Source organism: Sapajus apella, unplaced genomic scaffold, assembly GCF_009761245.1.
Source record: "Sapajus apella isolate SASKATOON/1434 unplaced genomic scaffold, GSC_monkey_1.0 scaffold10, whole genome shotgun sequence".
NCBI lineage: Eukaryota > Metazoa > Chordata > Mammalia > Primates > Cebidae > Sapajus > Sapajus apella.
This window is the reverse complement of record NW_022436950.1, coordinates 41,667,725-41,683,961: the sequence shown is the minus strand read 5'-3', so window position 1 is coordinate 41,683,961 and position 16,237 is coordinate 41,667,725. Positions and strand designations below refer to the sequence as shown.

General features: G+C 39.7%; 1 protein-coding gene and 1 long non-coding RNA gene across 4 annotated transcripts in view; one reads left to right on the top strand and one right to left on the bottom strand.

Moving 5' to 3' along the window:
• Window positions 1–1,801: 1,801 nt before the first annotated feature.
• Window positions 1,802–16,237, top strand: part of PLCL1 (phospholipase C like 1 (inactive)) — a 360,477-nt gene continuing 346,041 nt past the window's right edge. For 2 of the 3 annotated variants that reach the window (XM_032278762.1, XM_032278761.1), the window contains exon 1: window positions 1,802–2,495. In XM_032278762.1, the coding sequence (XP_032134653.1) occupies window positions 2,256–2,495 (240 nt within the window). In that variant the 5' untranslated portion in view covers window positions 1,802–2,255. The remainder of the gene's footprint in view (window positions 2,496–16,237) is intronic. The other variant, XM_032278760.1, reaches the window with a different exon arrangement.
• On the bottom strand, window positions 12,444–13,197 carry LOC116551986. The gene is made up of 2 exons (XR_004269149.1): window positions 12,991–13,197; window positions 12,444–12,957 (listed from the first exon to the last, which is right to left on the bottom strand). It is a non-coding gene; the product is annotated as an uncharacterized LOC116551986 (long non-coding RNA).

Here is a 16,237-nt window from a genome sequence, read left to right as displayed (position 1 = left end):
TCTCTTTTGGTTCCATATGAAGTTTAAGGTGATTTTTTCCAGTTCTGTGAAGACGGTCATTGGTAGCTTGATGTGGATAGCATTGAACCTGTAAATTACCTTGGGCAGTATGGCCATTTTCACGATATTGATTCTTCCTAACCATGAACATGGAATGTTCTCCATCTGTTTGTGTCCTCTCTTATTTCGTTGAGCAGTGGCTTGTAGTTCTCCTTGAAAAGGAAACTTTTATTGGATTACCCCTCCTGTCTTTTAAAGATCATGGGGAAAAAGAAGCCTTTGCTGTTAGGGATGCAGTTCTCAAAATCTCACTAGAGGGTGGTGTTGGTTTTAAAACCAGAGGTCACTGCTACTCTTTATAGTACATTCTTTACTAGGCTGTATTTATGTTTAAAGAAAAGGTAAAGTCAAGACTTCTCAGTCTTCCCTAGTAGTTGGTAAATGTCAAATCTGAAACCTCCCAAGTGTTCCTTTCAGTTCTGGCTGGTTGTAGCCCAGAGGAGACAGATAAAGTAGTGAAGCTTGATTACCAGAGGAGTTGGGTGGCAGATTCTAATTTTGGCTCCTGCACTAACTGGTAGACAAGGCTCCCTGGGCCTTTGTCACATCTGTAAAACAAAAAGGATGTCCTAGTTAATACCTAAACCCCCATACATCTCTAATATTACGAGATTCAAACAAAATCTTGGTCTAAAATGCTGAATAATTTCTCATGCTCTTGGCCAGACTAAGGAACAAGTAAAATCTCAAATTATTAAATTATTAATAATTAAGATACAATGTAATATTATAAGTGAAGTTTAATATAGATTCTAATATCAAAGAAATTTAAAATTAAAATGCCACATCTTTTGTCTTACCAGGGAACCTTAGAGCCACGGATTGCATCTGAGCATTCTATGGATAATTTCAGTTACTTAATGCATCATCCAAAAATCTCTCCCCTCTTGGTCGCCAGCTTACTGGAAATGAGCAAAACATGTTTTAATATAGGATTATATAGAGAAGGGAGGCTGAACCATTGTCAAATAGGAATGTTTTAGGATGGGACAAAACTCCCCACTTGCATTTATCTGACTCGGATTGTATCTGTGCTTTGTTAAGAGTCAGTCTTCGAGGGATTTAGTTGGTTTAGTTTCCTTTCGCTCTCATCTCTTTAATCTGACTCCCCTTTCTTGTTATATTTACTCACATTGCAGAATGAACTTAGAATCCTTTCCTGGAACCTGAAGAAAATTATGGAACTTCAAGATCCCAGTAACCCTAGTCTATTTCTGCATGGACTTGATTTCTAAGAATTGGCCCAAGACCCTGCAATTAACCTTTGACCATGCGAAGCTTCACTCCGTCACCCCAGACGCTTTGGCATTCGTACTCAATGCCCTCTTTCCTCCAAATTGCTTTGTTTGGCAGAAGAAGGTTTCTTTCCCCTAACTCTCTGCCCTCAACCTGGATTTGTTGGGTCTCAGGCTTGTTTCGCAAATATACACGGAGCGCCTCCGGGTTCGCACACGCGCGCTCGCGTACACCCTGGCTTGAGTACACGAGCCTTGCTGGGCCGGCTCCCAGTTGCAGAACACATTCCATTCTTCGCGCTCGGGCACACCCCTCCGCAGTGAGGATTGGTCGGGCCGAGCCCCCTCGGCAAGGCGAGGCTCCTAAGAGGCCCAGACGCCTGCCAATCCCCACGGGCTGTCAAAACAAGTCTCCCTCCCTGTCACAACAGAGCTGAGTGGAGGCCGCCGCCGCTGCCGCCGCCGCCGCCGCCGCCGCCGCAGCCGCACTTCCTGGGACCGCTGCGCTGCAGTCCGCGGACAGGTGGCGGGTGCGCCCAGCCGCAGTCGCCCGGCTCTGGCCCCTTTCGGGTCGCGCGCGTCCGGGCTCCGGAGGCCGCCTGGCTGGGCGCCCCGTGTCTTTTGTCTGGCGCAGAGCCGACGTTTGCATCACATTTCGGATACCTCCCTCTCTTTTTCGCCTCTCCTTCTGCCTCCTGCTCACATCGCCTTCTCACTCCCGCCACCGTCTCCCGCCGGACTGCTAGCCACCTGGACCAAAGCCAGAGGACATCTCTGCCCCAGCGATGTCTCCTCTCCAGAAAGTTGCCGCCGCCGCCGCCGCCACGGCCACCGCCGCTGGGCGGTGAAACAAAGTCTGGCGGGGCCGCCTCCCGGTGCAGGAGCGCACCGGTGCCTAGCGGCTGAACTCCGCTGCCGGGCGTCCCGCCTCCCCCCGGGGAGCCCGAAACGCGCCGGGCCATGGCCCAGGGCGCGGCCGGCAGGGAGGGTCCGGCGCCGCCCGACGCGGCGGGGGGCGAAGACGACCCCAGAGTGGGCCCGGATGCCACCGGGGACTGCGTGGCGGCGGCCTCTGGGGGCCGGATGAGGGACCGTCGCAGCGGGATCGTACTGCCGGGCGCCGCGGGGACCCCAGCCGACAGCGAAGCGGGTCTCCTGGAGGCTGCACGAGCGACCCCCCGGCGCAGCAGCATCATCAAGGTAAGCGAAGCCGCCGTTCGGGGAACGTGGCTCTGGGTGATGGGTGGGCCGGGGACCCGGGCAGGATGTGCGGTGTCCGGAGGCAGCCAGGCTAGGCATTGTTTCCTCCCACCTCCTTCAACGCCAAACCTTCCTTCCTCATCCGGAGGTTCCCAGACTCAGCTCTCAGCGGTGAGACGCACAAGTGACTTTTTTCTCCCTGACAGCAGAGGAAAAGTTCCGCTCTGCGTCTTTGCATTCTGACGGATGCTTTCCCTCATTTTCTCTGCAAGCTTCGCGAAACCGTTGTTTGAGGGAGGAAGGGCGAACTCACGATAAATGCAGACCCACCGGATGGTTGTGCATTGCTTTCCAGCAAAGGGTTAGCTTTTCCCGTACAATGAAGAAAAAGCACAGCTTACTCTTAAGTGAAAAAAAAAAAAAAAAATCCCCTCTAGACTTAAATGATCCCGAAATCCCAAGATGTGTGAACTTTCCCAGTAGGCAGGCAGAGTTTTGAGTGGACCCTGCACCACAATAAAGAGCAATGGAAGAACCCAGAGTTTTTGAGCTGCAGAAAGCACAACCGGAAAGCAATCAATCCCCCAAGAATTATCCCTGGTCCTTGTGGTTACCACCACATCCAGGGAAAACGCTTCCTGACCCGCTAATCACCTCTCAAAATTTCTCTCCATCCATTTGGAAAGGAATTTGTAAACTTCTATCCTTCCCTTTCTCTTTCCGTCTTCCTTCCACTTGGGGCTATTTTCTTCTGTTTGAGATTTCTTCTTTCAGGAGCGTGACTTTGGGATAAGGTTATTTGGGTAAGAATCCCGAACAGGCTCTGGAAATGGGCTTCAGTGTGAATATATGTGAATAATTAATCTTATGCATGTCAGATTAAAACTGATTTTGGTGGAGCAGTCAGTATAAAACTATATATGTATACATATAAGTATATATATGTGTGTGTGCATACATACACACCCCTCAATGACAATGAAAGATGGACTTTTATTTACTATTGAATTTATTGGGTGCACTAACACATTCAAAAACTCTGTTCAGGGTTAGGCTGCATGACTAGTACATCATACATGTTCCAAGTTCCCAGTACCAGTCTACCTAAGACTGACCACAGAATGTGGCTCCAGTATAGTCTTTTTCCCAACACTGACACATGGAAGTTTAAAATCAGTGAAGAGGTTTCTATATTAAAAGAAGAGTGGGTGGTAATTACAAATGACTTGTAGTAGTTTCTATTATCTTGTGGCTTTTTGATTGTGTGAAAAGGAGTGTTCTATTTTGGGTGTAAATTTGGAAAAAGGGAAATTACCATTTTGCTTTTAACCCACAGGTCAGAAAGAATACTGTTTTGAAATTTAAAAAACATCACAATTAGGAAACACATACTTTTCAGATTCTACGATATTGATGCTACATGTTGTCCTGTGTGTGTAAAACAGGCATTGCAAGATACTTTAAAATATATGACAGTAAAGAGCAAAAGGCTCTATAATGTTGTAAAAATCAAAAGGAATGGAGTATAAGGAATATGCAAATTCTTGCAACTGAGTTTGCCACTTTTGAATTGTACTACGCTGGTTTGTATTCTCAGAAGGGTCATTGCTGAGTAATGGTGCCTCTTCTGTTTTGAAGTTTCTTTTTGTGACAAAAAAAGGAGGGAGACAGCAGAGTATTAACTTGATTCCCCCCCCCCTTTTTTTTAATAGCAAATGCAATGAACATTTGGTAAATGGCCTTTAAAATTAAAGATATTCAAAGATAAAGTGAGTTATTCTGTTAGGTTTTTATTGAAAAAGTAACACATACCTATAATTTAAAAAATCAAATATTGCAAAGGAGTGTGAAGGGAAGACCCTCAGACACTCCACATTCCCACTTACCTAGTCCACCCGCTTAGATGTTAACACTTTCTTATGTATGTTTCCAAATATTCCATGCATACGTAAGAATGTATAGCTATACACATCTATGATTTACTATAGCAGCTCCTGATTTATACAAAAAAATTTGGCTAGAGCTTTACAGACCTCATAGCTTTAAACATTTTTGAAGCCTAGAGGGTAGTCTAAGGTCATTGTGTTGAACAAACTAATCTTCAAGGATAATCTGGTAGGTCTTTGGTGCGCAGTGTTCATTGGGATCTGTTCCCAGAGGCCTTAACTCCCTTCTGGGGGTAAAAAGGCAGGTGGTAGGCTCTGTTCCACTCCTTCTCTGAGATCAAGAACCATTGTATTGACACTTTTGAATCAGCTGCGCTGTGGTTTGTTCCCTTTAGCATAGTGAAAATGAATTTCTAAAAAATGTCTAGATCATATAAGAAATACATAGCACATGTTCTATATTGAGAGAAAATGCATTTTCCACAGTTTTGCCAAGAGTTTTTTTTTTTTTTAATCTGGCATTGAAATATACACAAAAAAGAAAGGTTTTAGTACATTTTATATTAATCAAAATATTAAATGCTGTTCCAAATAGCTATAGTGCAGTAATAATTGATATTCATGATCATAACGCTGAGCCACTGAAAGATTGGGAATCATCAAATATTAAATTCTTTTCAGCTCAATTTAGGGTATTATTTCAGACTAGTGCTATCCTGGCAGAAAACAGACTGTCTTGTATATTAATAAAAAGAATACTTTCAGTAAATTTGCCCTCCCTAATTTGTGAAAACATGTTTAGTTAAGAAAACAATTTCCTTCTGAGCTGATGAAAACAATGACAACATTTATCTGTATGCATCTTCAGAAATTCTTTCTACTGTCATTGTATTTCTTCCCCTCATATAACCAATCCTAGGTTTAAAAACATTTAGTGTGAGAATTAAACTAAGTTTTCTTTAATCTGTCTACTTTTTCTTATGTTTATGGTGTGATTGTTTCAACAGCATTGACATTGATAAATGCTGCATGTTTTTTTGGTAAGTGCATTGTTATATACCACAATAATGCAATAGAATTCATTTTAATTTATTCTTGATGACTTGTAGTTTGAAATGACAAGTTAGGTACCGCAGTACTGATAATGTCTAGCAGTTGTTTACTATTCTGCATTTGAATATATTTCTAATTAAGAAATAAGACCACTTATCTATCTGGTACTTGATATCAAACTTATATATTTAAAATATTTAACATTTTAGAGTATAGCTTATAGCTCTATAGCTCTGTAATGTTCTGGAAATAGGAAGTAGCATAGCTTATTTACTATATTAGATGGTGGGAACTGAACTATATATATATTTTAAAATAGCAGTTGATTTTTCTTCCTTTGCATATAACACATCGACGAGTTCTACTATTTTCTACTTCCTTTTGTTCTACTTAAGAACAAATTTTCTAGGCAAGGAAGAATAGAAATTGTCACTTCGATCTCACGAACGTGGGTGTGGAGGATGAAGATGGGAGTTGGGAATGAGTGCTGCGACCTGCACTGGAGTAGCTACTTGGGTGTTATTCATGTCTCATTATTTTATGTCATGGCCAGTCCCATTCCATCATATTCATTGTGGGCTGGTATGGTGGATTTCTGAGCTGCAGCCTCAAATATGCCTCTTGGGTACCAGATGACCCCTATCAAGATTATGGCTTTCCTCGAGGGGCAAGAGGAATGCAGTTCACATTAAGTGACTGCTACTATGAGTCAGATACTAAACTAGGAGCTTTTGTAAATTTCTATCACTTAACTTCACAGGAAACTCTCTAAAGTAGGGAAGGGAGGCACAGAGAGCTACTGTCAAAATGTGGAGTGATGACTGAAAGCCATGTCTGCTTAATTTCAGAATTTGTGCTCTTGGGCTGGTTCTCAGATGCAAGAAGTCCACAATCCATGAATACTTTCTAGGTTAGAAACAGCCTGAACACATAAGACAATGACAGAAGAGTATGCATTTTAGGTCCCATGGTTTGTGGGGCAAATTATCTTTTCTCAGCCCTGTTTCACCCAGTTCAGAAGGTTTGCAGCTTGATGATTCTAGAAAGGGATTACAACCTTTTCTGTCTTTGGCTATTTTGTTAGGCTTGTGCTATGCTTGAAAAGGCAGAGCAATCTGGCAGGTGTTCTGCTTGGTGTCAATACATGGAGCTGAAACCTGTTGTTTTACCCCAGGCCCGCTTCGCCCATGCCCTGCAGACAGTGGAGTCTGTGAAGCGTTGTATTCTCTTTTAGGCTGATACACAGATAGAAAAAATACCTGAGTCATAGGAATATATATTATTCTAAGGGAGTAAGAAAATGAGGAATCTTCATTTGGAGATCTGAAAGTGTGTGTTTTTAAAAATAGAGACTGTTACAAAGGGAAATTAAATATGATTAAAAATCAGTTAAAAGTTTTAGGCACCCTACGTATTACATAGGCGTTTATAGATTGACCTGGGAATTAATCGGTATTTATAGATTTTATTCTCTACAAATATGTGTTAAAAGTTCCAAATAACCAACTTGTGGATGGATTTTGGAAAAATAGCCAGGTTGTACAGAAGAGCTGACCAGCCTTTACTTTACTGTAAGGGGTGCTGAGAGTGTGTGCCCTGGTGGCTTCAGTTGCAGTTCTCCTCCTGAGATGTGATTCAGCTGCATGAATGGCATGAACCTCTTAGGTAGATCTGGTTTATGATCCCGGCAACTTCAGTTAGAATATGTACGTTCTCTCACATTGCTGTAGTAACCTGGCCACATTTCACCTTAGAAGTGGTTGCTTCTAATTGTAGTGCCTTTCTGATGTGATTTCTTATAGCACCTCTCAAGAAAATTAGGTAAAGAGCATTGTCATACTTTGATGAAAGGTTTTAGAAGTGTCTGTTGATTAGTGTTTGCTACTACTGTTAGAATTTACAAAATTTGTTTTCCCTTTTGGAAAGTATATTAAGGCGAAAAAGTGGAAGTTAATGACATAGCCATTGAGGGGTTAAACACGCTTTGTGATTGAGACTGAATAGTGTTTTCCCAACCTTTCCTTTTTTACAATGGTGAAACAGGTAATTAAATTTTGTACAGTAAAATGTCAATTGAACATTTATTGCCAAATAACACCTCCAGCACAGCAGGACATTATGATAAGATATCAGGAGACAGCCAACTTTACCTCGGTTCTACTGAACAAGCAATTCATTAATTGCTTCTAGGCAATGCCAGAGCAAACTAATCAGGCAGTGGCCCAGGCAGTAACTCAATGAAAGAATTGCAGCAGTCTTCTCTGTACCCTCACTCAATTCTGTTCAGATTTAATAACTGTGAATATTGAACATAACTCCACGTTCAGGAGCAATCTCCAAACTGAGATGTGCTTAACACTGTATATTAAAAAAAAAAAAAAAAAAAAACAACTCTCCAACTTTAGATGCCTAGATAGAGCTAAGAGGCAGGATCTCAGGACCAGTAAATGAGCCATTGGTTACAAGAAGTGGGGAGACAATCATTGTATTGGACTTTAAATTGAAATCTAAGGTAATAAATCACTAAACTTTATTATAGTGAAACCTGTCAGTTTTGCAAAATCTTATATTTTGAAAAGTGTTTTAATAATGTAAAAAAGGTTTATTTGTAGTTCGTTAACTCTTATTCACCTCTGCATCCTGGTTCATCTCTGTATTCCAGTTTCTGCAATAGGAAACAACAGACAGGGTTTATTGTAATTAATAATTATGCTAAACTGACAATAACTATTAGGGCCAAATGGTCAACTTCTGTAACAGCAACATTCAGTTTTACGTATTGTCATGTGTATTGTGTATTTCAGCTAACTTTTGATGGCAACAAAATCATGGTATGACAAACTACTGGAATAGTCCCTTGGATTTAAAATTGGGTTTCATTTGTAGTTTTATCTGTAACATCTTTTGTGAATGTAAGAGAGATATATAATCTAGCTTATTTTAAACAGTGTCATTTAAACTCATTTTATTAATAATCAATCTAGCATTACTTTGAGAAAAGTAGGATTGTACACAGTGAGTAGAAAAGAAGCATTATTTATATTATCATTATCACTCCAGAAAGAAAGCAAGTTAATTTTGAAAATAATACAATCTGTCAAGACAAAACAACGAATTACTTTAGTGTGTGTAGTTTCCAAATATTTCTTAATTTGTATTTCTAAACTTATGAAAGTGTGTAGCTATTATAGTCAAGAATATTGTGTTTTTTCTTAACCATACATCTTCATATTCAAAAGTTTAAAATACCTTTGAAAGATAATACCTGCTTTATTAATTCTTATGATGACCTTTTTAAAGAGCCTTTAATTTTTTTAAATTTTTACTTCTTTTCTTTTGACTTTTATTTTAGGTTCAGGTGGTATACATGTGTAAGTTTGTTACATGGGTAAATTGCATGTTGCTGAGGTTTGGTGTAAATGATTCTGTCACTTGGCTAGTGAGGATAGTACCCAATAGTTAGTTTTTCAACCCAAGTCCCCTACCCCAACCTTCCCCCTCAAGTAGTTCCCAGTGTCTATTGTTCTTTTCTTTGTGTTCATATGTATTCAGTGTTTAGCTACCACTTATAAGTGAGAACATGTGGTATTTGGTTTTCTGTTCCTACATTAGTTCACTTAGGACAATGGCCTCCAGCTGTGTCCATGTTGCTGCAAAGGACATAATTTTGTTCCTTCTTATGGCTGTGTAGTATTCCATGGTGTACATGTTCCACATTTTCTTTGTCCAGTCCACCATTTGTGGGCAACTAAGTTGATTCCATGTTTTTTCTATGGTAAAGAGTGCTGTGATGAACATACAAGTGCATGTGTCTTTTTGGTAGAATGCTGTGTTTTCTTTTGGATACATACCAAGTAATGGGATTGCTGAGTCAAATGGTAGTTCTGTTTTAGTCTCTTTGACGAATCTCCACACTGCTTTTCACAGTGACTGAGCTAATTTACATTACCACCAGCAATATATAAGTGCTCCATTTTCTCCACAACCTCACCAACATTTGTTGTTTTCTGACTTCTTAATAATAGCCATTCTGGTATGAGATGGTATCTCATTGTGATTTTGATTTATATTTTTCTAATGCTTAGTAATGGTGAGCATTTTAAAATATATTTGTTGGCTGCATGCATGTCTTTGAAAAGCCCTTTAAAAGATTCCAAGTATGTACTGGACACAGACTAAGCCCAGGCAATATGTACAAGCAGGCAAACTTGTATTATTTGCATGGTACAAATCACAGAAATAGATTATGATGCTACTGAGTATTTAGAAAACAGAGATACTCAAATTCAGAACACCTTCTCTGTGAGACATTCTCTGATGTGAGGGAGATGGATGCACAAATAAGGCAAAAAGAGACCGAAGAACACTTTAGTGTTAGCTGGTACCGAAAATACAATGTAGAACTCTAGAAAGCTAGACCTGACCATGTTGTAGGCACTTTTCCCCAAGGCCCAAATGACTTTAAACCAAAGCAAGCCAAATAGTCTGTATACTTAAAGCCCACACCCTACTCCCAGATCGGACAGTTGATGATGAGGGTGGTCTAATCAGGGACACACCCACATGGCCAGATAATAAGGAATCAGGGACATGGTCAGCAGGGGGAGAATGTGTTTCCTCTGTAAGCCTCCCTTGGCTTAGGCTAGGTTAAAGCTTGGCTCAGAAAAAGGGCAATGGTGTCAGAAGAGCGATGGCCCTGCTCTCCTACAGGTCAGCCCTGATTGTTGGGTTGGGGAGGAGAGAGAGCAGGTGATGCTATATGCACTCTGACCTCCCTCTCCTTTGCAAGCTTCATCCCCATATATTACAGCTTGTCAGTGTTCTTAAACTTGCAGTTTCTTAATCATTGGTGATAACTAATTTTTGGAAGTGGGGATAGGGATGGAGATGAGGGAATGGAGCCTCGTGCTTCCCCTAGAGGCATATATAAAAGATGCAAAGTCATCTTCAGCATTTAGTGAACTCCAGGTTTGAAATATTTTGGAATTATTGATTTCATACCATAATTAAATATTATATATTTAAAAATATTATTAATAGTAAGTAGCTTTATTTTTATGTTTAACCTAATATGTAAAACACCTAGTAACATCTCGAACTGGTTTTCCTATTGATCAATTTTCTTTATAGTAGTAGCAAATACTGATAGGATTTGTATGATGAGTCTGGCATTGTTTTGAGCATTCATGTGTATCAAATAATTTAATTCTCACAATAATCTTATGAGTATTATTATTATTTCAATTTTTACAGATGGAGGGATGTTAAGTGACTTGCCTGAGGTCACATAGCTAATAAATAGCAGAGCCAAGAAGTGTGTCCAAATTATCTAGCTCCAGAGGTTGCTTTTAATCTTTATGCTATATATTCTCATTCTCTAAGACAGTATTGATTTAAAGCTTAGCTGGTATGGATGAAAAAGCAGATTTTTTATTGTCATCTTAAACACTAAGTTCAGCTGGCAAATCAAAAAGAAACAATTTTTAAAACAGTTTTGGGAAACTCAAAGATTACTTATATACATGTTTTTCTCAGTTTCATAGCCTTTCACATATATTACCCATGACTTTACATTAATATTGCATTCCATTTTCCATTGACAGGAGTGAGGCTCCTAGTAGTACAAGGATACCTTATATTATCACACTTTGCTTTTTTGTACTTTGCAGATGTTGCATTAAAAAAAAAAAAAACAAATAGAAGGTTTGTTGCAACCCTGTGTTGAGCAAGTCTACTGGTGCCATTTCGTGTCTCACTTCGGCAGCCTGTGCTCACTTTGTGTCTCTGTGTCACATTTTGGTTTTTAACTTTTTCATTGTTATTATATCTATTATGGTGATCTGTGATTAGTGATCTTTGATGTTACTATTGTGATTGTTTTTGAGTGCCACAAACTATCTCCATATAAGACTGTAAACTTAATTGATATGTGTGTGTTCTGACTGCTCCTCTGACTGGCCTTTCTCAGTGTCTTTCCCTCTCCTTAGGCCTTCTACTTTTTGAGACACAACAATATTGAAATTAGTTCTGTTAATAACTCTATAATGGCTTCTAAATATTCAAGTGAAAGGAAATTTCATGTCTCTCGCTTTAAATCTGAAGCTAGGAATGATTGAGCTTAGTAAGGAAGGCATGTCTAAAGCTGAGATAGGCTTTAAGCAAGGCCGTTTTTGTCAGTTAGCCAAATTGTGAATGTAAGGGAAAAGTGCTTGAAGGAAATTAAAAGTGCTATTCCAGTGAGCAGATGAATGATAAGAAGCAAAACAGCCTTCTTGCTGATATAGAGAAAGTTTTAGTGGTCTGGATGGAAGATCAAATCAGCCATAACATTTCCTTAAGCCAAAGTCTAATCCACGGCGAGATCCTAGTTCTCTTCAATTCTATGAAGGCTGTTAGAGGTGAGGAAGCTGTGGAAGAAACGTTGGAAGCTAGCAGAGATTGATTCATGAGATTCAAGGAAGGAAGTTGTCTCTATAATGTAAAATTGCAAGGTGAAGCAGCAAATGCTGATGTAGAAGCTACAGCAAGTTCACCAGAAAATCTAGCAGTGATTATTGTTGAAGGTGGCTGCACTAAAAAGCCTCAAATTAGAAGAAGATGTCATCTAGAACTTTTATAGCTAGAGCAGTGAAATCAATGCCTGGCTTCAAATTTTCAAAGGACAGGCTAACTGCCTTGTCTGGGGTTAATGCAGCTGGTAACTTTAAGTGGAAGCTAATGTTCAACTACCATTCTGAGAATCCTAGGGTCTTAACAAATTATGCTAAATCTACCCTGTGCTCTAGGAATGGAACGACAAACCCTGGATGACAGCACATATGTTTATAGCATGGTATATTGAATATTTTAAACCCACTGTTGAAACCTACTGCTCAGAAAAAGCATTCTTTCAGATTATTACTGCGTGTTGACAATACACCTGGTCACCTGAGAGCTCTGATGGAAATGTACAGGAGATTAATGTTTTCATCCTGTTAACATAACATCCATTCTGCAGCCTATGGATCAACAAGTCTTATTATTTAAGAAATACACTTCACAAGCCTATAGTTACCATTGATAGTGATTCATCTGGTGGATCTAGGCAATGTAAATTGAAACCTGGAAAGGATTCACCACTCTAGGTACCATTAAGAACATTTGTGATTCATGAAAGGAGGTCAAAATATCAATATTAGCAGGAATTTGGAAGAAGTTGATTCCAACCTTCCTGGATGACTTTGAGGGGTTTAGGACTTCAGTGGAGGAAGTCACTGTAGATGGGGTGGAAATAGCAAGAGAACTAGAATTAGAAGTGGAACCTAAAGTTGTGGCTGAATTGCTTCCATTTCATGATAAAAATTGAATGGATGAGGAGTTGCTTCTTATGGATGAGCAAAGAAATTGGTTTCCTGAGATAGATTTTACTCCTTGTGAAGATGTTATGAGCACTGAAATGACAACGAAGGATTTAGATTATTACATAAACCTATTTGATAAAGCAGCAGCAGTGAGTGGACTCCTATTTTTCAAGAGAGTGGACTCTTAAAAAGAATTAAAAAGAATTTAAAGTGGACTCTTAAGAATTAAAAAGAATTTTAATTGTGAGTAAAATGCTGTCAATCAGCATTGTATGCTACAGATAAGTTTTTCATGAAAGGAAGAGTCAATAAATGTGGCAACTTCACCTTTATCTTATTGTAAGAAATTGCCACAGCCACCTGAACCTTCAGCAACCAACACGCTGACCAGTCAGCAGTGTTCAAAATGGAGGCAAGGCTCTCCACCAGCAAAAAGATTATGACTGGCCAAAGGCTCATAATCATTATGATTATGGCTAATGATCATTAGCATTTTTAGTAATAAGATATTTTAAAATTAAGGTTATATACATTGTGCTTTTAGATGCAATGCTATTGCACATTTAATATACTACTATATAGGGTAAACATAACTTTTATATGCACAGGAAACAAAAAAAATTTGTGTGACTTGCTTTATTGCAATATTTGCTTAATTGTGATGGTCTAGAGCTAAATTTACAATATCTCTGAGATATGCCTGTGTATTTTTATTCTTTGAAGTTACCTTCTTTACCATGAAGCAAGAGTTTATGGTCTGACTTTGGTATATATTATATCAGCTAATGATGGACAATTACTTAATTATTGTAACCAGTTATGAATTATTTTATATTTTGATAGTTTTGTCTTATCAATAGGTCAATAAAGAGTATTTAAGTTTCCAGTCCAAGGAAGTTGTAACTTTCGTTTAGTGGTAGTAGACATGATGCTGTATGGTTGAGATTTCCTCCCAGTTAGCTTTGAGGTAGATACAGTGACTCATATGTAGGAGGAACGTGTTAATGTTTGTTAAATTTCATTAAACTGAAATTCTACCTGATTACTTAATTTCTTACTTTTGCTAGAACTTCCAAAGTCAGTATGTAGAAACTGCAAATATATGATTATGTCATGAAATTAGTGCCCTTATGGATGCTTTATTGTGTTAAAGGTAATGAACCCATTCTGCTATGCAGAGATATAGTATCATGGCCAAATGATACCCAGAAGTTTGTCTCCATAACTTGGAGACTGCTTCGTGTTAAAGGTACAGTCAGCTCTCTTTCGTTCATCAGTTTTAATTATCTATCTGAAGTTATGTTAAATTATTGAAAGATACAGGTCTTTGACTCTCTCTTGTATTGCAGCACTTATGCAACAAAGCATTTGGTCACATTCTCTTAAAGTGATTTTTTTTCATCCAAAAGAAAGCGTTCTCCCAAGCATTTGAAACTTAAACCACTTTTTTTTTCCTGGTACTTTCTCATGTTTATTGAGTGTGGGAACAAACTAGTTTTGTGATAAATGAAGTGATGTTTCTGTGTGTGTGTGTGTGTGTGTGTGTGTGTGTGTGTGTGTACTTATGCTAGGTATATTGGAAGTCAGAAGTCCCAATGGGAGGTAACCTTTATTTTTTTAGTAGAGATGGGGGTTTTGCTATGTTTCCCATGATAGATTTGAACTCCTGGGCTCAAGGGATCCTTTCACCTCAAACTCCTGAGTAGCTGGAACTATAGGCCTGTGCCCCCATGCCTAGTTTAGGTAACTTTTGATTCCCAACTTTCTTTCCTACAACTGGGACAGTGGTCTTTAACCAGCAACATTGTCATCAAAGTAAGAACTGCATAGGGTGTGAGAAGTCACACTCAGAAATGTTAGCCACTAAGTTTGACCAATAGTTGAGGTTTCTGAAAGGAGCAAAGAGAAAGAGAAAGGTCAAATTGTGCCAGAGGGGAATGGAGTCAGATGGGACCATGCTTATAACGTGGGCTGAGTAAATGCTTTGACAAATGTCTTTACTTGAATCATTCTGCCAGAAGTTGTACATTTTTGAATTTATTTATTTTAAAAATTTTGATGGTCTTTGGTTCCTTTGGAGAATCTTTTAATTAATGGGCACCTGACACCTTAACACACTTAGCAGTGATGGTTGGACACAAAGCTCTCTGAGTCTAAAGATTCCTGAGAAGAATCAAGGGAGGACTGTTCTGGGTTGTTGTTGGTGATGATTGGCATTAAAAGTAAGCTTTGTCTACTTGGCTATTTTGCTAACCCCAGACCTAAGAAAGTCCAGGGAGATTCTTCATGGTGGCACCTTCAGCATGATAGATTTACCAATAAGGAGAAATGATCTCTGACAAACAAATTATCATAGAAGTCGGTGTACGAGGCTGGAAGTAGTTGTGAGTGCTGGAATTAGTCACCACTGCTTTATAAAAGGCTCCAAGTATTCACATACTCAGGCAACTATGACACTCCCTTCCTTACTAAGAAACTGCCTTCACTACCTTCACTATTTCTTTTGCCCAAACCCTTTTCCTCAGCCTAAATAAGGGGATGACTGGAAGGGAGAAAGTAGACTTGGAGGTAGAGGAGGTCACTGTGGTTCCTGAAGAAAGCCTAGTCCTTCCACTTATCTCATTGTAGGGGGAAGAGATAATGACTCTTTCTGAGGTTGAGAGAGTGAGGACTCAAGTGATAATTCTTTTTCATTTGTTTTGAGATGGCGTCTCACTATGTTGCCCAGGTTGAACTTGAACTCCTGGCTTCAAGCAATCCTCCTGAGTCAGCCATCCATGTAGCTGGGACTACAGCACATGCTACTACACCTGGCCAAGAGATAACTCTTGATTGTAAGATTGGGCAGATAATGGTGGTGGTATTTAACTGTCTCCTTCTCCATCAAGTCTCCCCATAAGTTTGGACTGGTACCTATCTGTCCCTCCTTGAAACACAATGAGTTACTAGACCATCAGATCCCCCTGATGCTGTCTTGTTTGTGGAGAAAGAGGACACTGTAGGAGACATCTAGTCCTCTTGTTGCTGCCCTACTTAAAGAGGCTTCTTGGGTAAAGGGACCCTTGTAACAAAAGGCTGGGACAGGGACTGGTGAGGGGTGGAAGGGAAAGGTCAATGTTCATGCCAAATCTCCCACACCAGGATAATGAATGTGTAGGGAAGAAGGGCACTATGGGGAATAAGCAACGTCATAGAGAGTCAGCCTTTGGATGCCTGACTCACAGAGAGAAGCAGTGGTCAAGTTCAGTATTAATTTGAGGATTAGAGAAAGCCAACCCATGGGGACTGCAATATCCCTATGGGGCCATTTTATGGAGAGACTGTGTCTTCATTTATTCATCCTCCAACTCAAGCCTAGAAAGGAAGTGTAGGGGGAAAGAGAAAGGGAGAAGTGGGTAAAATAGACATGCCCCAAGCCCTAGCCACTAAATACACCATTCTAGCTTGCTGTGGGGGCTGTAAA